Source organism: Bufo gargarizans, chromosome 2 (assembly GCF_014858855.1).
Source record: "Bufo gargarizans isolate SCDJY-AF-19 chromosome 2, ASM1485885v1, whole genome shotgun sequence".
NCBI classification, from domain to species: domain Eukaryota; kingdom Metazoa; phylum Chordata; class Amphibia; order Anura; family Bufonidae; genus Bufo; species Bufo gargarizans.
Window position 1 is genome coordinate 187902173 of NC_058081.1, and position 22729 is coordinate 187924901.

The 22729-nt window shown below is 42.0% G+C and overlaps 1 protein-coding gene across 1 annotated transcript in view; it reads right to left on the bottom strand.

Annotated features, from left to right (window-relative positions):
- Positions 1 to 22729, bottom strand: part of LOC122925756 (very long-chain acyl-CoA synthetase-like) — a 92442-nt gene that overhangs the window by 22999 nt on the left and 46714 nt on the right. Inside the window, exons 2-5 of the mRNA XM_044277106.1 lie at positions 7734 to 7943; positions 2374 to 2532; positions 1601 to 1725; positions 1239 to 1433 (exon numbers count right to left, since the gene is read on the bottom strand). Coding sequence (XP_044133041.1) covers positions 1239 to 1433; positions 1601 to 1725; positions 2374 to 2532; positions 7734 to 7943 — 689 coding nt within the window. The remainder of the gene's footprint in view (positions 1 to 1238; positions 1434 to 1600; positions 1726 to 2373; positions 2533 to 7733; positions 7944 to 22729) is intronic.

A 22729-nucleotide genomic window follows, 5' to 3' on the forward strand; every position in this document is an offset into this window, starting at 1 on the left:
GAGTAGAAGGTACAAGGTGAAGGGCTTAAACATATCTACTGTATGACTGATTAAGGCTATCTAAATGACTGATTAAGGCTACAAAGCTGCAAAAAATACGGACAGCACGCGTATGTCATCCATGTGCGCTCCACATCCAAGTGAATGTTCAGCAAAATATTGCACATGTTCTCTTTTCGTTCGTATTGCGGACAATAATAGCCATTTCTATAAGGAACTTGTGGCATACAAATGGACGGTGTCCTTATTTTATGTCCTTATTTTGGGGGTTCTGCGGAACTAAAAAACAGTTAGCCTCTAGCATAAATAGGAGGATGGGTGGCTTCAGGCCTGCCTTAATTTAACAGCAGTAATTATAAGATCTGGTCGAAGACAAAAGTTGAGAAAATGCTTTACTATTATAATGTATATCACAGTTTTAACCCCATGTGCCACAACCTTCCACCAAAGTCAAGCCGCATTTCGCTTCGGCTGCGCCCCGCTCCATTGCTTTTCTTCACGGCAATTAATCTTTGGATGTCACTTATTGCTCCAGGACCTTTTATCCCATGTAATCTTTGGATGTCACTCATTGCTCCAGGACCTTTTATCCCATGTAATCTTTGGATGTCACTTATTGCTCCAGGACCTTTTATCCCACGTAATCTTTGGATGTCACTTATTGCTCCAGGACCTTTTATCCCATGTAATCTTTGGATGTCACTTATTGTTCCAGGACCTTTTATCCCACGTAATCTTTGGATGTCACTTATTGCTCCAGGACCTTTTTTTTCCCCACGTAATCTTTGGATGTCACTTAGTGCTTTCTTATTTTTGATTTGGATCTGTTTTTGCAGTTTGGCATTCATGCTTTGATTATCTTGCCTCACTGTCTTATGATATACAAGTGACAGACTTCTTATGCTCTGGTCCACATGGAATAAATAATAAATGGGGGCTTTTGTTTGCACTTAGGTGGTGGTAATCTTTGTTTTTGGGTACAATAAAATGTACCTATATTTTGTACCTTTATATATGCTATTATTTTAATGTGATTTTGCATTTTAGTTTGATCTTTGTATTATTCAGGTTCTCAAAATATTCAGTGATTGAGTTTTTGAGTGCTATTAAAACTAGAAACTGCAAAGTGATGCTTCTTTGGGATAAAACAAAAGAGACTACATTCAACTTTCATCCATTGCCATAGTTCATTGCAATATCTGTATATTTGGGTATTTTAATTGCATTTAATGTCTTACCTTTAAGAAGTAGTTGTATCTTCCCATTGCACCTTCTTTCTGTGTGTAGTTTAAAAAGAATGCATTCCCTTCTGTGGCTCCATACAATTCATATAGTTTGATTTTACCAAAACGATCAGTGAACTGCCGCCAGATCTCTGGTCTCACCCCATTGCCTATAGCAAGACGCACACAGTGATCGGTGTCATTGTCTTTCTAGAAGAAAGGAGAATGATGGAAAATTTAAATCGTTAGAGGTTTCTTCCTGGGATGCAGATATAAAAAATATTTTCTAGAAGGTAAGCGCTAAAGAACCGTACAGAAGTTTGTTTCAAGCAATAATGAATTCTAAACAAATTAGAGATTTGTGAGGCTTTACTCACCTTAGAAGTGTTACATAGATATCGAAGTATCTCCCCAATATATTGGAATGATGTTACATTGTATTTCCTGCAGTCGGCCCAGAATTGACTGGATGAGAATTTCTTTCGTAAGACACAAGTTGCTCCTACGCAAAGAACAATTTATTATATATCAACAATATAATATATATATATATATATATATATATATATATCAATATATAAGTCATAGTAGCACTTGTGTGTACACTAGAACTTTGCATGGAAAGAAAAAATGTTCCTCAATGAATATATTCAGTAGTTCTGTGTAGTACTAATTCTAGGTAATTCTGCCTGAAGAAGCTTCCTCTAACTTTTATTTTATCAGTCACTCTTCTTTTTAACATTCAATGGCCTGCTCTGTATTATAGATTAAATGGACACCCCATGCCCAACCTCAGTTAACTTTTTTTTTGCCCTCATTCGTGTCTCAGCAGACACAGAATGTAACCCATACTGCATCTCTTTCTCACTTTGATTTTACATGAAAGAAAACAAAGGTTTTTCCTAACTGACTCTACAAAAATCCATAAGAAAAAAATCGTGGCATGTTCAAATGCATACTGTATTATGGAGGTATGCTACCCTAGAAGAAATGCAGGGAATATGGTCAATGGTCACACACATGTGCACCGTGGGTCCAACAAACATGCCTTATGCTTCTGTGCCTTTATGCTGTGTAAAATTTTAAGATAGTCTCAGCAATTTTGCATAGTTTTACATTTATCAGAAAAACAAAAGATGAATTTGTGTACCTGTCTGCATACATCCACGGAGTCCAATGAGCAGCCCAGCACTGTGGTAAAGAGGTAGTGTAATGTAATACACATCCTCGCTTGTGAGTCCACATAGCATGGCCACTGTGCAGCTCAAAAAAACACTCCTTTGTGTTATTATAACAGCCTTGGGAAACCCTAGAAGAAAAAAAACATGAAAATTATTAGACTTCTACACTCACTAAAAGATTGGAAGGAATAGATCCGTGCACAGTGGGGTGATTGAGCTACATATATGCCATAAATGTTCAGCAGATGCAGGTCCCACCTCTGGGACTTATACCAATCTTAAAGTGTAACTGCCATTTCACTACCAAAAATCAAATTCCTAACATATGTGATGCTGAAGGGAAGATATTCATGGAGCTTTATTTTTCTGTTAATTTTACCTTTCTGATGTCTGTATTCAGCCCTTAGCAACCCTATTTTTCTGTGCCTCTATTTCAGCATCTTCCTAAGTTGGCCTCTGCTGCACTTCCTGTGGTGATCTTTGCCCTGTCCTTGAGGCCATCCTGTATTTCCCTCACTTCCCATAACCCCTTGCTCTCCTTACATGAACTAGCAGGATCAATCAGAATGCAGATAACTTTCCCCACTACCCCAGAGCAGTGTGTATCCTCTCACATACAGCTAACCAGAGACAGACAAGACCAACCAGAATGCAGGACGGCGGTACATCCTCAGGACGGCGATACAAATGTCTGTGCTGCGGCAGGGGAGGGAGAGGTGTGTCCCCTCCCTGTTCCTCTGCTAGGCTGCCAGCACTAGGCCGGCAGCCTAGCAGAGGCCGGTGCAGGCGGCGCAATGACGACATCGCGCTGCCTGAGTCAGCGAGGGATACAGGCCGGAAGAGGCCTGCATCGCATCGCTGGAGGAGGTAAGTATACGTTTTTTTTAAAATATATATATGTACAAATTACAATACTGGCACATAAGGGGGGCTGCTGGCACATAAGGGGTGCTACTGGCATAGACATAACGGGGACTACTGGCACATAAGGGGGACTACTGGCACATGATAGGGGGGCTACTGGCACATAAGGGGGACTACTGGCGCATGATAGGGGGCTACTGGCACATAAGGGGGACTACTGGCACAAAAGGGAGACTGCTGGCACATAAGGGGGACTACTGGAACATAAGGGGGGCTACTGGCACATAAGGGGGGCTGATGGCACATAAGGGGGGCTACTGGCACATGATAGGGGGGACTACTGGTACATAAGGGGACTACTGGCACATGATAGGGGGACTACTGGCACATAAGGGAGACTACTGGCACATAAGCGGGACTACTGGCACATAAGGGGGGCTACTTGCACATAAGGGGGCTGCTGGCACATGATAGGGGGCTACTGGCACATGATAGGGGGGCTACTGGTACAAAAGGGGGACTACTGGTACATAAGGGGGGCTACTGGTACATAAGGGGGGCTACTGGCACATGATGGGGGGACTACTGGTATATAAGAGGGACTACTGGCACATAAGGGGGCTACTGGCACATAAGAGGGACTACTGGCACATGATGGGGGGACTACTGGCACATAACGGGGACTACTGGCACATAAGGGGACTACTGACACATTATAGGAGGCTACTGGCACTTGATAGGGGGGCTACTGGCACATGATAGGGGGATGATTGGCACATAAGGGGGCTACTGGCACATAATAGGGGGGCACTCTGGCTTCTGGCACATGATGGTGGGGGGGCTCTTAATACTGGCACATGATTGGGGGGCATCTATGGGGGCACTTATTACTGGCACATTATTGGGTGGCACTATAGGGGCATCTACTGAGGCTAAAAATAAAGAAGGGGTATTTTATATAGGGGGCTCTGTATAAGGGTATTTTATATTGGCACATTATGGGAACATTAGCTCAACTGGGGGCATTACAAGGGGGTATGTTTTGCACATTATAAGGATAATTATTTCTACTGGGGGGGTCATTATGGTGGACTTTATTACTCCCCCATGGTATGAGCCCCCCTAGTAGCAGCACCAGCCTCTCCCTACTCTGCTAGCCCTCTGCCCTTTCTCCAAATCCTTATTATGAAATCTTTCTCATTAGGATAAAGCACAACATCAGCTCCACCGAGCCCCCGGCCAAAGTGTTGAAGTGGTGTCCGAGATCCCCAAGGGCCAAGCCAAGTAACTGTAAGTTTTCATGTGGAGTATGTTTATGTTATACACATATAGCCTACACTGTGCCACACAATATACAGTATACCTCTACACTGTGTAGGGTTTATACTGTTTATTGTACAGCATGGCACAGAGGTTATATTGTCCGGCATGGTGTAACCTCCATAAATCTTATGTACAGTATACAGTAATCAGCCTTGCCATCTATGCTTTGAATCTGCTTTTATGTTACTTGGTTTTTGTACATTTACTTGCATGTGCTAGTTGAGACCTGCTGTGATTGGGTTTTAGTTAGTTATTAAATGCTAACATGACAGTTTTTTGGTTTTGCACATTATTGATTGTATTTCATGACTACTCTTCTACGGGTATTGCCTTCCTTTATACTGCAGTTCTCCTGTACCACTCTGCCTGCAACTTTTAGCAGTTTAAGCAGTAATTTATGATTTTTTTTGGCTCTCAATAAGCATAATTAAGCATAAAAAAAAAAAAATAATATATATATATATATATATATATATATATGGTGAGACGGATGCAAGTACTCTTCTGATATGATTTCATCAAGCAGTTTTGATGAGTGGGGGGGAGTTTTTTTTACACTCGCCCTGAGAGAAATTTTACCTAGAAACTGCACTGGGTGTACTATACCATTAGGGTATAAAAAATAAAATGGCAGTTACACTTTAAGAACAGGACCTTGTCTTGCATTGCAATCAGGGGCAGACTGGGAAGTTAAAGTGGCCCATGAAAAAATACAAAAAGTGGCCCCATTTTGTAGTTGGGTCCAAAGTGATGGAAGGCAGGGCCAACAATACCATATTGTGGTACATTATACCACCCCAACAGAGCCAAATACCACAGTCATCACAAAATACTGCCAGCAGCACAAAATACATCCCCAAAAACTTGGGCACCGTGGGCATCGCCCCCCCAGAAAATTCCCCTGTAAGGTCTATGGCAAATCCGCCCCTGATTCCCATGAATAGAGATGTGGCCATTCTTGTTCAATTCTCTGCATTCACTTCTATGAAATTTCTGAAGAGCTGAGCAATGAACTCCCATAGAAGTGAATGAAGAGAATCACAGATGAATGGCCACCTCTTAATTCATGTTAGTGCAAAAAGAGGCCCTGTTCTCCAAAATATATAGTAGCAACATATAGATATAAGTAAAAGGCTAAAAGAAAATAATCTTTAGAGCCTGGAGTAGAACCAAGATCTTACTGGGGGATGACTCTGAAGGTGTAAATGTGTTCTTTCTTTCGAAATACCTTTTCACATGAGGACATCAGCACTAAGCAGTGGTGTACCTACTATGGATTCACGTGTGGTCTGCGATGGAAAGCATATCTGCATTGAACTACTGTAGCCATAAAGGTTACCTACAGCTATCAGTAAGGGAGAGATCACTGCATACACATTTATAATGAGGTTTTTAATATATATATGTGAATTCATATGTAATACGTTTCATCCACATACAGACGTGGACAAAATTGTTGGTACCCTTTGGTCAATGAAAGAAAAAGTCACAATGGTCACAGAAATAACTTTAATCTGACAAAAGTAATAATAAATTAAAATTCTATAAATGTTAACCAATGAAAGTCAGACATTGTTTTTCAACCATGCTTCAACAGAATTATGTAAAAAAATAAACTCATGAAACAGGCATGGACAAAAATGATGGTACCCCTAACTTAATATTTTGTTGCGCAACCTTTTGAGGCAATCACTGCAATCAAACGCTTCCTGTAACTGTCAATGAGACATCTGCACCTCTCAGCAGGTATTTTGGCCCACTCCTCATGAGCAAACTGCTCCAGTTGTGTCCGGTTTGAAGGGTGCCTTTTCCAGACTGCATGTTTCAGCTCCTTCCAAAGATGCTCAATAGGATTGAGGTCAGGGCTCATAGAAGGCCACTTTAGAATAGTCCAATTTTTTCCTCTTAGCCATTCTTGGGTGTTTTTAGCGGTGTGTTTTGGGTCATTGTCCTGTTGCAAGACCCATGACCTGCGACTGAGACCAAGCTTTCTGACACTGGCTAGTACATTTCTCTCTAGAATTCCTTGATAGTCTTGAGATTTCATTGTACCCTGCACAGATTCAAGACACCCTGTGCCAGACGCAGCAAAGCAGCCCCAGAACATAACAGAGCCTCCTCCATGTTTCACAGTAGGGACAGTGTTCTTTTCTTGATATGCTTCATTTTTTCGTCTGTGAACATACAGCTGATGTGCCTTGGCAAAAACTTCGATTTTTGTCTCATCTGTCCACAGGACATTCTCCCAGAAGCTTTGTGGCTTGTCAACATGTAGTTTGGCATATTCCAGTCTTGCTTTTTTATGATTCGTTTTCAACAATGGTGTCCTCCTTGGTCGTCTCCCATGTAGTCCACTTTGGCTCAAACAACGACGGATGGTGCGATCTGACACTGATGTTCCTTGAGCATGAAGTTCACCTTGAATCTCTTTAGAAGTCTTTCTAGGCTCTTTTGTTACCATTCGGATTATCCGTCTCTTAGATTTGTCATCAATTTTCCTCCTGCGGCCACGTCCAGGGAGGTTGGCTACAGTCCCATGGATCTTAAACTTATGAATAATATGTGCAACTGTACTCACAGGAACATCTAGTTGCTTGGAGATGGTCTTATAGCCTTTACCTTTAACATGCTTGTCTATAATTTTCTTTCTGATCTCTTGAGACAGCTCTTTCCTTTGCTTCCTCTGGTCCATGTCGAGTGTGGTACACACCATATCACCAAACAACACAGTGATTACCTGGAGCCATATATATAGGCCCAATGGCTGATTACAAGGTTGTAGACACCTGTGATGCTAATTAGTGGACACACCTTGAATTAACATGTCCCTTTGGTCACATTATGTTCTGTGTTTTCTAGGGGTACCATCATTTTTGTCCATGCCTGTTTCATGAGTTTATTTTTTTACATAATTCTGTTGAAGCATGGTTGAAAAACAATGTCTGACTTTCATTGGTTAACATTTATAGAATTTTAATTTATTATTACTTTTGTCAGATTAAAGTTATTTCTGTGACCATTGTGACTTTTTCTTTCATTGACCAAAGGGTACCAACAATTTTGTCCACGTCTGTATATTCCTAATGCAGTAGTAAAGTCATGAAAAGGCTCATTTATTCCTCTATAGAAGAAAGTTACTTACCTGTAGTCCCAGATGTATAAATATATAGAGTTGGAGTATTTTCTTTAATGGCCACTCTATAAGATTCAGGAATGGGGTCTTCTGAAGCAGCTTCAATTTTGTCAAGTAAACTTTGAACACCTTCCGTGGGTGATTCTCCGCTCAAGTAAAAGACCAGTACCCCATCTTTTATCAATTCAGGCAGCACTTCCTCCACAGCAGCCTTCAATTCTTAAAAAAAAAAAAAATAATAATAATAATAAATCATGTAATATTCCATATTTTCTTCCTTTCCATTTTGGACTGCCATCAGCTTTTACAATGATCTAGTAAAAATAATAGATTACAGAAAGACACAGCCATCCAGACTGGAATATCATTCAGTTAAATTAGTAAATTCATGAACTGTTACAAGATAAAGGGGTTTCCAGGGCTTCAGATATTAATGACCTGTGGGTTTGAATGGAAGCTGAGCTGCAGTACACTGGCACGGCCACTACATAAAGAATGGAGCTGATCGGTGAGAGTGCCAGGTGCCGGACCCCCACCAATCTGATATTGAAGAACTCTCCTAAATTTAGGTCATTAATGTTTGTAGGCCAAAAAAAAAACATTTAAGCTGACCATAAACATGAAATAACTATCGGCCAATCAGCTATCTCTCCTAATCCCACCCATACACATGGATGCTTCGCTGTACACACATGTGTACGAGGGGATTAGGAAAGGTAACCAATCAGCCGACAGTTATCACATCTTCATGGGCAGCTTAACTCTTGTGTTGTAACTGTTTATGGTGAAATCCTGCAGGCCTGAGGCCTTATGTACACGGCCGTGTTATGGTCGTTTTTGTAATGGGCAACACAAGGCCATTTCTATAACCAATTAAAGTTTATGGGGCTATTCACATGGCTGTTTTTTAAAGGCCAGTGAATAGCAACCTTTAATAAATAAGACATATCCCATTTTTGTCTGTTTTCACGGTTAGACAGACCATTTTTAACAGTTATTAAAACAAGAGTGCATCAATGTAACAGCTGATAAAAACGGTTGCACTATGGAAAAATGGCCTTTTAGGGGTTAAAATAAAAAAAAAACATTTGCACCTCAACAGCCTGCATGCGTGGGGACAATTGCTATTCACTAACGGCAGCAGGCCTGCACTCCCAATTTAACCATGCAATGTTTCAGTCCACTTGCTGGGACTTTGATAAATTACATAACAAGTATACATATATTAAAAAGTGACATGTGCATTCAAATTCATCTTATACGTATGTAATCGATCACATATTTAGTACAATTCAGTGCATAGAATTGTACTAAGTATGTGATCGATTACATACGTATAAGATGTAATAACATGTATAACATATAATAAGTAATCAGTGATCAATGTGCAACCATGGTTTATAATCCAAATTTAGTCCATTAGGTCTTAAGGAATTCAATTTGTAAATCCACTCTACTTCTGTTTTTTTAAGAGGAGAGTGCAATTCCCGCCCCTACGTGTTACAGGAACATGATCGACAATCATAAATCTGAGATCATTCTCATTATGTTTCTGCTCCACAAAATGTTTGGATACAGGCAAATCCTCTCGCTTTTAGTGACTTTTAGCTCTATGTTCAATTGTGTTTTGAAATCACATGTTTCACTAAAGCGAATTTACTTACATGGACACCATAATACATAGGTGGAGTTGCAAGTCAAATAATGACTGATTTTATAACTTACATTAGTCATTGGGTAAACAAGAAATTCCCCTTTTGACATTAACTTACAGTTAATGTAACAAAGACAGGGATAGCATCCCTTCCTTGGTTTCCTAATATGTTGCTATACCTGTATTTTTTGCATCCCTACTGTACATCTGTTTTGACCAATCTATTACACAAGTTTATGGGTCTTTTATATGAAATGAGTGGCATGTTATTAAATTCAAGAACATTGGTATGTCCACTTTTTAGGATAGACCAATGCCTGTAAATTAGTCTCTGATCTGTGGACACAATTCATTATATGTAGTCACCAAAGGTATACGATTCATGTTGTTCCTATTCTTTTTATTCTTTTAGATAAAAAAGAAAACCTATCCATTGTGTTTACTTTGTTCATCTGTTGAATAAGGGTTCTGTATGGATAACCTTTATGTATAAAATCACTAGACATTTGTGATAGAGTCTGTTGTAATTTAGTGTCATCGCTTACTATGCATTTTGCTTTCATGAATTGACTAAATGGTAATGACTTAACCATATTCCTCGGATGTGCACCATATCTCAATAGCATGTTCTTGTCAGTAGGTTTTTCGTACACATCTGTTTGTAACATACCTCCAATTAGGCTGATATCCACATCCAAAAAATGGATCCTCTCACCAGAGAAATCTATTGAAAATTGGATGTCCAAATAAATCTAAAATCCAAAACTAAAAATTCCAACAGTTCTTGTTGTGTCCTGTCCATATAAGGAAGACGAGTAATAGAATGAAGAACCGCACTCAATTCAGATGTCTCTGGTGCCAGTCAAGGGCTGCGAACAGCCAGTAAATATAAAATGAAAATTGCGGCACTCAGATTTAGATTATTGCATTCAAACTTTTTTTATTTTTTCAAGTATTATCAGTAGTTTCATCAAAAAAAAAGCCCAATTTAGATCCTTGATGCAAACAGTGTTTTAAGACCAGACGTTTCGGTCATTACAGACCTTCATCAGTGGTCACATATTTTATCTGTTCTGGTAGGGTCTGGACATCTGAGCTTGGATGCATGGCAAGTCCAGATGTCCAGACCCTACCAGAACAGATAAAATATGTGACCACTGATGAAGGTCTGTAATGACCGAAACGTCTGGTCTTAAAACACTGTTTGCATCAAGGATCTAAATTGGGCTTTTTTTTGGATGAAACTACTGCTAATACTTGAAAAAATAAAAAAAGTTTGAATGCAACAATCTAAATCTGAGTGCCACAATTTTCATTTTACATATAAGGAAGACGTCATCGATGTATCGCCACCACCTCAAAACATGTTTGAAGTGGTGAGATACATAGATCGACGTTTCCTCCAAATAGGCCACAACCATGTTGGTGTATTTGGGCGCCACATTAGAACCCATGGCTGTGCCTTTCATCTGTAAATAAAAATAATTTGCAAAAATAAAATAGTTGTTTATATCAGTTCTAACAAAGACAGTATAAACTGTCTGCACTCAAGAGAAAAATCTGATTTCGTCAAGCCCTCGAAACAACATTCAGGCCAAGATGATGCTGTATTGATGTATATAGACTAGTTATATCTAAAGAGACCATAATGGCCCCAGATGGGATATTAATATCTGTTAATAAAATAAAAAAAATCATTTGTATCATGGAACTTATAATTTTGCTGTAACTGCATCATTTCTGAATATTTTATCTAAAAATATAGCTATATTGCTAAGATAAATCCCCAATTAGTCTCCCCGGAGTATGAAACAATTCCTTATTAGGGATGAGAACTTGTTGATGTTCTGGTTCAAAATTGTTTCAAAGTTTGGTTCGGTTACTTCAAATTGACTCTGAATCCGAACCCCATAAAATTCTCTGGGGACCCGAACTTTGGTGCTGTAAAATGTGGATAGGGAAATAACATAGAATATAAAAAAAATAAAAAATAATAAACTTGAAACAGGAGGCGGAGGTCCAAATAGAGTAGGAGGTTGAGGAGGTTGTGGATGTGGCAGTGTAGGTGGAAGAGGCGGAGGAGGTAACCAACACTGTTTTTGTGTTTTTTGTTTTTTTTCATTCATTTTTTTGGTCTTGATTTGTCTGTAAATTCTGTATGTGACCTATAGCCATTTGTTGGGGTGCCGCTGGTATACTTCTCTACTCTGCCAATATAGCAAATAATAATCTTGAACCAGGAGGTGGAGGTCCAAGTGGAAGAGAAGGTGGACATGTCTGTGTAGGGGGAAGAGGCGGAGGACCTAGTCAACACTGTTTTTGTGTTGTTGTTTTTTTTTATTTTTTTTTATTTGGGGAGGCCCCAAAGCATTGGGAAATGGCAAACAGAACAAACTGTGCTGGAGTATAACAATGGGTGGGTGCGGCCGGTATACTTCTCAACTCTGCCAATATAACAAATAATAATCTTGAGCCAGGAGGTGGAGGTCTGAGTGGATGAGAAGGTGGACATGGCGGTGTAGGTGGAAGAGACGGAGCCAACACTGTTCTTGCTTTTCTTTTTTCGTTGGAGAGATCCCAAAACATTGGAAAATGGCAAACTGAATAAACTGCGCTGGAGTATAACATTGGTTGTGTGCGGTCAGTATACTTCTTTACACTGCCCAAGGTACAGACAAGTCCTGTGGGATCCATGCCTGGTTCATTTTAACAAATGTGAGCTTGTGCAGATGTGCATGTCCGTGATCACACCCACTGCCGTACTAAACACACGTTCGGACAATAAACTTGCCGCTAGGCAGGCCAGCACCTTCAAGGCATAAAGAGCTAGCCTTTGCCATGTGTTCAATTTGGAGACTCAGAAGTTAAATAGGGCAGACCCATCAGTCAGTACATGCAGACATGTGCACACGTACTCTTCCACCATGTTGCTGAAACGTTGCCTCCTGCTAAGACGCTCCGTATGGTGATGCTGGATGTTGTGGCATGCTGATGAAGCTTTTCCACATTTCAGCCATGCTAATCCTTCCTTCTGAGGTGGTGCTGATGTCCCAGCTGCGTTGGGGACTTCCTTGTGCTTCCACAGAGCCCCGCTGTCAGGTGGGAACGCTGTCAGTAGTGCGTCTACCAGCTTGTGCTTGTATTTACGCATCTTCTGTTCAGCTCCAGTGATGAAGTACGGACGGCACATTGTCCTTGTAGCGGGGATCTAGCAGGGTGGCCACCCAGTAATCAGCACTAGTAACAATCAGGGCAACTCACCAGTCATTGCGCAGGCACGTCAGCATGTAGTCGCTCATGTGTGCCAGGCTGTCCAGAGGCAACAACAAGCTGTCCTCAGTTGGATTGTATTGTCTGTGTCCTCTGTATCCCCCAGCCATGCTCCATTGATGCCCATGAGCTGATTTAGGTGCCACCCTTCTGTGATCACGGTTTCTCCTCCTCTTACTCCTGTGCCATATCTTCATCCATCATTGCCTGAAGAGTTTTTCAAGAAGGTATAGAAGTGGTATAGTAACGCTGATAACGGCGTCATCAGTGCCGGCCATGTTGGTGGAGTACTCGAAACAGTGCAACATGCCCACTGGAGGCCCACTCGTTGGTGGTGAAGTAGTGCTGTTCTGCAGAGTGACTCACCCATGCATGCTGCAGTTGAGACTCCACTATCGCCTCTCTAGCATGTACAAGATGGAGTTACACCTTGTGGGTACGTCAAATATGAGGGGGTGAGCCGGAAGGCAGAAGTTACCTTGCAGCACAGACAGGAGAGCAGCAGCGGGTGAGAATGCCAAAAGAGCAGTCAGCTCACATTTTCTGCAGCAGCTCTGACATCTCGGGGGAATTTTTCAGGAACCTCTGCGCCACCAAATTCAGCACATGCACCAGGCAAGGGATGTGCGTCAAATCAGCTAGGCCCAGAGCTGCTACAAGATTTTGCCTGTTATCGCACACCACTCATCGGTCTGTTCTTTGATGCCCATCCACAGCTCCTGCGCGTGTGTGGTTTTTCCCCCAAACAGAGAAGTTTCAGAACAGCCTGCTGTCATCTCCCCCTAGCTTTTCTGAAGTTGGTGGTGCAGATGCTTACCGGATGACGAGGTGGTAGAGGAGGATGAGGAGCTGGTAGAGGAGGAAGCAGAGTAGGAGACAACAGGAGGCCCCGAGAAATGTCCAGCAATCCTCGGTGGCAGGAGGAAATGCAACAAACTCCTTTCCGCCTCAGGCCCAGCCATCACTACATTTACCCAATAGGCAGTTGGGGAGATATAACATCCCTGCCCGTGCTTACTGGTCCACATAACGATAGTTATGTGGACCTTGCCACTGATGGCACTGCGCAGCGCACACCTGATTTTGTCCACCACTTGTTCATGCAGGGCAGAGATGGCCCTCCTGGAAAAGTAGTGGCAGTGTCACTGTCCCTCAGGTGACTGATGTCAGGAAATCAAGGAGATTGGCTGAGCGTGGAGGAATCTATCATCCTCCTTGATTTCTCTTGATTCAGTGTTGATAGGGTTAATGACCACTTCCCTTTTCTCAGCTGTTGCTCAGTGGTCATCACTTCTACAGAAGTTGTGTCGCCTGTGTTTGTTATATTCCCTGTTTGTATCTGGGCCTGAGACAGAGACTTCCATTCGTCCATCTGGGGAGGAATGGGTTGTCTCTGGTCCTAACCTTTTCCAGGGCATTATAGGGATATAAAGGCCTAGGCATACTGCATATAAATATTCTTACCTTCAAGGTTTATTCATATTGATAGATAGTTAGGGCCCAGATTAGGGTTGTCTAGGAGGTTACCTGTTTCTTCCCTACTTTCCAAGCCCAGTTACTGTTCCCCTTCCCTCCTGAGCTCAGTGTGGAGTTTCCCCACACACTGATCGTGGCAGGCAGCTGAGAACCATGCCGCAGTGTGGAGATGCTTGGTGACACTGCTGGTGGTGGTGGTGTTGCTGTCACATCCTCTCTTTGGAGGGTGGCAGGTGGCATTGTCGCTCCAGAGGGGAAGGAAGAGGCCACATCAGAAGAGGGAGCAGGAGGAGCCTCAGATCTTTCATGTTTTTTCAGGTGTCAACTCCACTACAGCTTGTGCTGTGCATTTAGATGCCTGGTCATGCAGGTGGTGCTCAGGTTTAGAACATTTATGCCTCGCTTCAGGCTCTGACTGCACAGCGTTCAAACCACCCGTCTATCATCGTCAGCACATTGCCCAATGAAATGCCACACCAGGTAACTCCTTTGAGATGGCTTTGGTGTGCTCTGTCCCTCGGCACGGTGCAAGCGTACTGGCTAGGGCCCAGCCGCTGTGGTTTTGCACCCTACTCCCTCTTGTGCTGTGTGGCTGGCGCTGCATGACCACCACCTCTTCCTCCGAACAGCACATCCTCCACATCATCTTCCACCCACTCCTCACCCCTGCCCTCCTTGCTGGTCTGCACACTACAGAAATCCGCAGCAGTTGACACCTGTGTTTCGTCATCATCATCATCGACAGAGAAGTGCTGCGGTGGTCCTCCCACACCATCATCCTCAAACATAAGTGGTTAGGCATCAATGCAAGGGGTTGAGGTAGAAGACAGATGCCTATGGGCCGCCGGTGCCAACTCTGCACTTTCAGCAGGGGTGGAAGACAATGTGAAGGAACTGGAGGCACTGTCAGCCATTCAATCTAATACCGCCTTTACTTGTTCTGGCCTCACCATTCGTACAGCAGTATTCGGGCCTACAAAATGACGCAGAATGCCCTGGCGCCTGCATGCACTAGAGGAAGGTATTTTATTTGGGCACGTAGTTGGCACAGATCGACAACGTCCTCTCCCTGCAGCAGGAGCACCAACACCAGCATCACCATGGCCACATCCCTTATTTGATGCTCTCCTCATTCTTTGAGGGCACCCATATAATTAACAGACTGATTATTCTATTATAGTGTGACGGATGCAAAGGAGGTGTTTTGCAACCCACAAAATGGGTTTATGTCACCGACAGAATTAACAGACTGATTAACTATTCTATTATAGTGTGACGGATGCAAAGGAGGTGTTTTGCAACCCAAAAAATGGGTTTATGTCACCGACAGAATTAACAGACTGATTAAATATTGTATTACAATGTGACGGATGCAAAGAAGGTGATTTGCACCCAAAAAATGGCTATAGGTCACCCAGAATTAACAGCCAGAATAAGTATTGTATTTCTGTGTCACGGGTGCAAAGGTGTTGTATTGCCCCCACAAAAAATGCCTATAGGTCACCCACAGAGTTATCAGCCACATCAAAAGCCTAAGGCCTCTTTCACACGGGCGTCGCGGGTGAGGGCCGGATGCATTGCGGGTGCATTGCGGCAAATCTGCGCGAGTAGGCACGCAATTGCATTCAGTTTTGACTGCGATTGCGTTCCGTTGTTCAGTTTTTTTTGCGCAAGTGCCATGTATTTTGCACGCGTGTGAGAAAAAACTGAATGTAGTACTCAGACCCAAACCTGGACTTCTTCACTGAAGTTTGGGTTTGGGTTATAATGGAAAATAATAGCATTCTTTAACCGCCTCATGCAGGATCGCGTTCCGGAGGCGGCTGTCTCAGGCACAGTCACGCATCTATGCGTCATCTCGTGAGACGCGAGATTTCCTGTGAACGAGCGCACACAGGCGCGCGGTTCACAGGATCGGCAGGTAAGCGCGTGGATCTACAGCCTGCCAGCGGCGATCGTTCGCTGGCAGGCTGTAGATGCGATTTTTTCAACCCCTAACAGGTATATTAGACGCTGTTTTGATAACAGCATCTAATATACCTGCTACCTGGTCCTCTGGTGGTCCCTTTTGCTTGGATCGACCACCAGAGGACACAGGCAGCTCTGTAATAAGTAGCACCAAGCACCACACTACACTACACCCCCCTCACTTATTAACCCCTTATTAACCCTCTGATCACCCCAAATAGACTCCCTGATCACCCCCCTGTCATTGATCACCCCCCTGTAAGGCTCCATTCAGATGTCCGTATGTGTTTTACGGATCCACGGATCCATGGATCGGATCCGCAAAACACATACGGATGTATGAATGGAGCCTCACAGGGGGGTGATCAATGACAGGGGGGTGATCACCCCATATAGACTCCCTGATCACCCCCTGTCATTGATCACCCCCCTGTCATTGATCACCCCCCCCGTAAGGCTCCATTCAGACGTCTGTATGTGTTTTGCGGATCCACGGATCCATGGATCGGATCCGCAAAACACATATGGACGTCTGAATGGAGCCTTACAGGGGGGTGATCAGGGAGTCTATATGGGATGATCACCCCCCTGTAAGGCTCCATTCAGATGTCCGTATGTGTTTTACAGATCCACGGATCCATGGTTCGGATCCACAAAACACATACGGACGTCTGAATGGAGCCTTACAGGGGGGTGATAAGGGAGTCTATATGGGATGATCACCCCCCCTGTAAGGCTCCATTCAGACGTCCGTATGTGTTTTGCGGATCCGATCCATGGATCCGTGGATCCGCAAAACACATACGGACCTCTGAATGGAGCCTTACAGGGGGGTGATCATCCCATATAGACTCCCTTATCACCCCCCTGTAAGGCTCCATTCAGACGTCCGTATGTGTTTTGCGGATCTGATCCATGGATCCGTAAAAAACACATACGGACATCTGAATGGAGCCTTACAGGGGGGTGATCATCCCATATAGACTCCCTGTCATTGATCACCCTCCTGTAAGGCTCCATTCCGACATTTTTTTGGCACAAGTTAGCGGAAATAGATTTTTTTTGTTTTTTGTTTTTTCTTACAAAGTCTCATATTCCACTAACTTGTGTCAAAAAATTAAATCTCACATGAACTCACCATACCCCTCACGGAATCCAAATGCGTAAAACCTTTTAGACATTTATATTCCAGACTTCTTCTCACGCTTTAGGGCCCCTAAAATGCCAGGGCAGTATAAATGCCCCACATGTGACCTCATTTCGGAAAGAAGACACCCCAAAGTATTCCGTGAGGGGCATATTGAGTCCATGAAAGATTGACATTTTTGTCCCAAGTTAGCGGAAAGGGAGACTTTGTGAGAAAAAAACAAAAAAAAATCAATTTCCGCTAACTTGTGCCCCCCAAAAAAAAATTTGATGAACTCGCCATGCCCCTCATTGAATACCTTGGGGTGTCTTCTTTCCAAAATGGGTTTCACATGTGGGGTATTTATACTGCCCTGGCATTTTAGGGGCCCTAAAGCGTGAGAAGAAGTCTGGGATCCAAATGTCTAAAAATGCCCTCTTAAAAGGAATTTGGGCCCCTTTGCGCATCTAGGCTGCAAAAAAATGTCACACATGTGGTATCGCCGTACTCAGGAGAAGTTGGGCAATGTGTTTTGGGGTGTCATTTTACATATACCCATGCTGTGTGAGATAAATATCTTGGTCAAATGCCAACTTTGTATAAAAAAAATGGAAAAAGTTGTCTTTTGCCGAGATATTTCTCTCACCCAGCATGGGTATATGTAAAATGACACCCCAAAACACATTGCCCAACTTCTCCTGAATACGGCGATACCACATGTGTGACACTTTTTTGCAGCTTAGGTGCATTCCAAAGAGCACCTTTAGGATTTCACAGGGCATTTTTTACACATTTTGATTTCAAACTACTTCTCACGCGTTAGGGCCCCTAAAATGCCAGGGCAGTATAACTACCCCACAAGTGACCCTATTTTGGAAAGAAGACACCCCAAGGTATTCTGTGAGGGGCATGGCAAGTTCCTAGAATTTTTTATTTTTTGTCACAAGTTAGCGGAAAATTATGATTTTTTTTATTTATTTTTTTCTTACAAAGTCTCATATTCCACTAACTTGTGACAAAAAATAAAAACTTCCATTAACTCACTATGCCCATCACGAAATATCTTGGGGTGTCTGCTTTCCAAAATGGGGTCACATGTGGGGTATTTATACTGCCCTGGCATTTAGGGGCCCTAATGTGTGAGAAGTAGTTTGAAATCAAAATGTGTAAAAAATGCCCTGTGAAATCCTAAAGGTGCTCTTTGGAATGTGGGCCCCTTTGCCCACCTAGGCTGCAAAAAAAGTGTCACACATGTGGTATCGGCGTACTCAGGAGAAGTTGGGCAATATGTTTTGGGGTGTCATTTTACATATGCTCATGCTGGGTGAGAGAAATATCTCGGCAAAAGACAACTTTTCCCATTTTTTTTATACAAAGTTGCCATTTGACCGAGATATTTATCTCACCCAGCATGGGTATATGTAAAATGACACCCCAAAACATATTGCCCAACTTCTCCTGAGTACGGCGATACCACATGTGTGACACTTTTTTGCAGCCTAGGTGGGCAAATGGGCCCACATTCCAAAGAGCACCTTTAGGATTTCACAGGGCATTTTTACACATTTTGATTTCAAACTACTTCTCACACATTAGGGCCCCTAAAATACCAGGGCAGTATAACTACCCCACAAGTGACCCCATTTTGGAAAGAAGACACCCAAGGTATTTCGTGATGGGCATAGTGTGTTCATGGAAGTTTTTATTTTTGTCACAAGTTAGTGGAATATTTTTAGTTTTTTTTTTATCAATGACATGTAGAACAATAAATTTAGAGAAAAATGTATATATAGATGTCTTTTTTTTTGAAAAATGTTACAACTGAAAGTGAAAAATTTCATTTTTTTGCAAAAATTTCGGTAAATTTCGATTAATAACAAAAAAGTAAAAATGTCAGCAGCAATGAAATACCACCAAATGAAAGCTCTATTAGTGAGAAAAAAAATGAGGTGAAATTCATTTGGGTGGTAAGTTGCATGACCGAGCAATAAACTGTGAAAGTAGTGTAGTGCAGAATTGTAAAAAGTGGTCTGGTCATTAAGGGTGTTTAAGCTGAGGTGGTTAATACAGAATGCTAAGTATAATGTCAATTGAGGGTAAAAAATTATAAAAACATAACTCACCTCATCCACTTGATCGTGCAGCCGGGATCCTCTTCTTTGTTCTTCTTGAAGGACCTGCAAAAGGACCTTCACCGACATTGCGCTCACCATGTGGTGAGCGCGGTGACGTCAGCGCATGTCCTGCTGAATGAAGATAGAAGGACCATTTCTTATCCATGTCTGAGGACAAAAATTTGACATGTTCTATTTTTTTGCGGAACGGAAGTGCGGATGCGGAACGGAAGTGCAGTTGGGGAACGAACGTGCGGATACAGACAGCACAGATGCTGTCCGCATCTTTTGTGGACCCATTTTGCAGACATGTGAATGGACCCTAATGTTTAGTACGAACCCGAATATTCTGGTCTGGGTTAGCTCATCCCTAATTCCTATGTATTTTAGGAAGAAAATATAGCATGGGTGTTGTAGGATGTTCAACAATTAAAAATTCGGCCAGTTTCTTATCAATGATACCTTCCCATATACCATAATCTACTAGGCCTCAGATTTTTCTCTGAATTTTCCATTTTGGATCACAATTGACTCTTCTGTATCCTGTAGTTTCACTCAACTGCCTATTTGCCTCCTTTATGTATTCATGAGTGTCCATGACAAGAACCCCACCACCCTTATCAGCCGGTTTGATGGTAAGGCTACGGTCATGGACTAATTCAATTAAAGCATCCCATTCTAATTTACTCATATTATGATATTGTAATTTTTTATTCTGCCAAGAAAATAGCATATCAATAATATCTCTAAGTACAACCTCAGAGAACAATTCAATAGCTTGAGAAGTGGTAGGTGGCAAAAAATCACTGTTATTGTACAAATCAAAATCCCCCATAGTTCAGTTGTACGTTCCCCTAACCTATTCATAACATTATTACAAAACCATGATATTAATTTAATAAGCCTGAAAAATTGATAAAGATCAGTATTAAGCTGCAACCAGTCCTTATCAACATTAGCGCAAAAATTCAGTCCTTTTGATAACACATCAATTTGTATATCAGATAAAATGTGTGAAGAAAGATATATTTACTACTGTTTCTCTATTTGTGAAGCTCTCTTTTTTGGATTCCTCTGACTCCCTGTTGTTACAGTATCGGTTCCTTCTTATACACATTTCCAGAGTCATAATCAAAAGCATCTCTTTGCCATGTATGTCTAATTTTTCTTGTAAATCCTTTCTAATATGTTCAAGAAAGGAATTAAATTTCTCAATATAATCATCATATTCCTGTGATAAGATTATTGATCTTAATGTAACTTGTAAAGATTCCCTCTTCTTTTTTAGTATTTGTTAGATCTTTTTGCATGTTGAGTAACATAATATCTTGTGAAAAGTTGTTAGCAATCGACTCATATTTATGGCAAAAGTCCATGTCATGTAAATTCACGGTAGGTTGACTGTGGGTACGAATTCCCCGTTGTATACAACATATCTTGTAGTACTCCCTTTACTGCTATGAATAGGGCAGGGGAACTTACAACTGAACTATGTCTGGGAGATTTTGATTTGTACAATAACAGTGATTTTATGCCATCTACCACTTCTCGAGCTATTGAATTGTTCTGTGAGGTTGTACATAGAGATATTATTGATTTGAGATTTTCTTGGCAGAATAGGAAATTCCATCAGAATATGAGTAAATTAAAATGGGATGCTTTAAATGAGTGTCCATGACCACAGGCTTACCAATCAAACCGATTGATAAGGGTGGTGGGGTTCTGGTCATGGACACTCATGAATACATAAAGGAGGCAAATAGGAAGTTGAGTGACACTATGGTATACAGTATAGTCAGTGGTAATTAAAAATGGGAAATTCTAAGAAATTGGAGGCCTGGTGGATGATGGTATACGGGCAGGTATCATTGATAAGATACTAGATACATTTTTACTTGTTGAACATCCTACAACAACCATGCTATATTTGCTTCCTAAAATACATAAGGATCTGCTCCATCCTCCTGGGGGGGGGGGGGGGGGGGGTGTCTATCTTAGCAATATAGCTATCTTTTTAGATAAAATATTGAGAAATTATGCAGTTACAGCAAAATCATATTTCAGGATACAAATAGTTTTTTTAATTAAATGAACAGATATTGATATCTCATCTGGGGCCATTATGCAAATAAAAAAGATAAAGAGAGGAGGCAGCGCCTCATGTGTGGTATAGTTTCACAAATAGGTAAAATTAGGTAATAGATTGTGCTTACTTTCCTTTGGATTTTGTGCAGTGACAAAATGAGAATGAGAAAAATCCGGAGGTATTGGAAGCGCTTGTTTTGGCGCTGTCAAGCATGATGTTGTAGGCAGGACTTGTCTTTTCACACAAGGTTTATTTTGGTCAACGCGTTTCAAGGGCTTGCAGCCCCCTTCATCATTTAGATATAATTTAGTCTATATACATAAATACAGAATCATCTTGGCCTGAATGTTGGCCTTGACAAAATATGATTTTCTTTTGAGTGCAGACAGTTTATACTGTCTTTGTTAGAACTGGTAATTGCAAACAATTGCAAACAACTATTTTCTTTTTGCAGATGATTTTTATCTACAGATCAAGGCTTCTAATGTGGGGCCCATGTACGCCAACATGGTTGTGGCCTATTTGGAGGAGACGTTGATCTATGTATCCCACCACTTCAAACATGTTTTGAGGTGGTGGCAGTACTTCAATGGCGTCTTCCTTATATAGAACACAATAAGAACTGTTGGAATTTTTGGTTTTCCTCAATGGGATTGATTTGGACATCCAATTTTCTATGGATTTCTCTGGTGAGAGAATCCATTTTTTGGATGTGGATATCAACCTAATTGGAGGTATGTTACAAACAGATGTGTACAAAAAACCTACTGACAAGAGCATGTTATTGAGTAGGGATGAGCGAACTCGAACTGTATAGTTCGGGTTCGTACCGAATTTTGGGGTGTCCGTGGCACGGACCCGAACCCGGACATTTTCGTAAAAGTCCGGGTTCGGGTTCGGTGTTCGTCGCTTTCTTCGCGCTTTTGTGACGCTTTCTTGGCGCTTTTTGAAAGGCTGCAAAGCAGCCAATCAACAAGCGTCATACTACTTGCCCCAAGAGGCCATCACAGCCATGCCTACTATTGGCATGGCTGTGATTGGCCAGAGCACCATGTGACCCAGCCTCTATTTAAGCTGGAGTCACATAGCGCCGCCCGTCACTCTGCTCTGATTAGCGTAGGGAGAGGTTGCGGCTGCGACAGTAGGGCGAGATTAGGCAGATTAACTCCTCCAAAGGACTTGATTAACTGATCGATCTGCAGCTGTGGATCATTGAGCTGCTGATCCTCAATTGCTCACTGTTTTTAGGCTGCCCAGACCGTTTGTCAGTCACATTTTTCTGGGGTGATCGGCGGCCATTTTGTGTCTTGT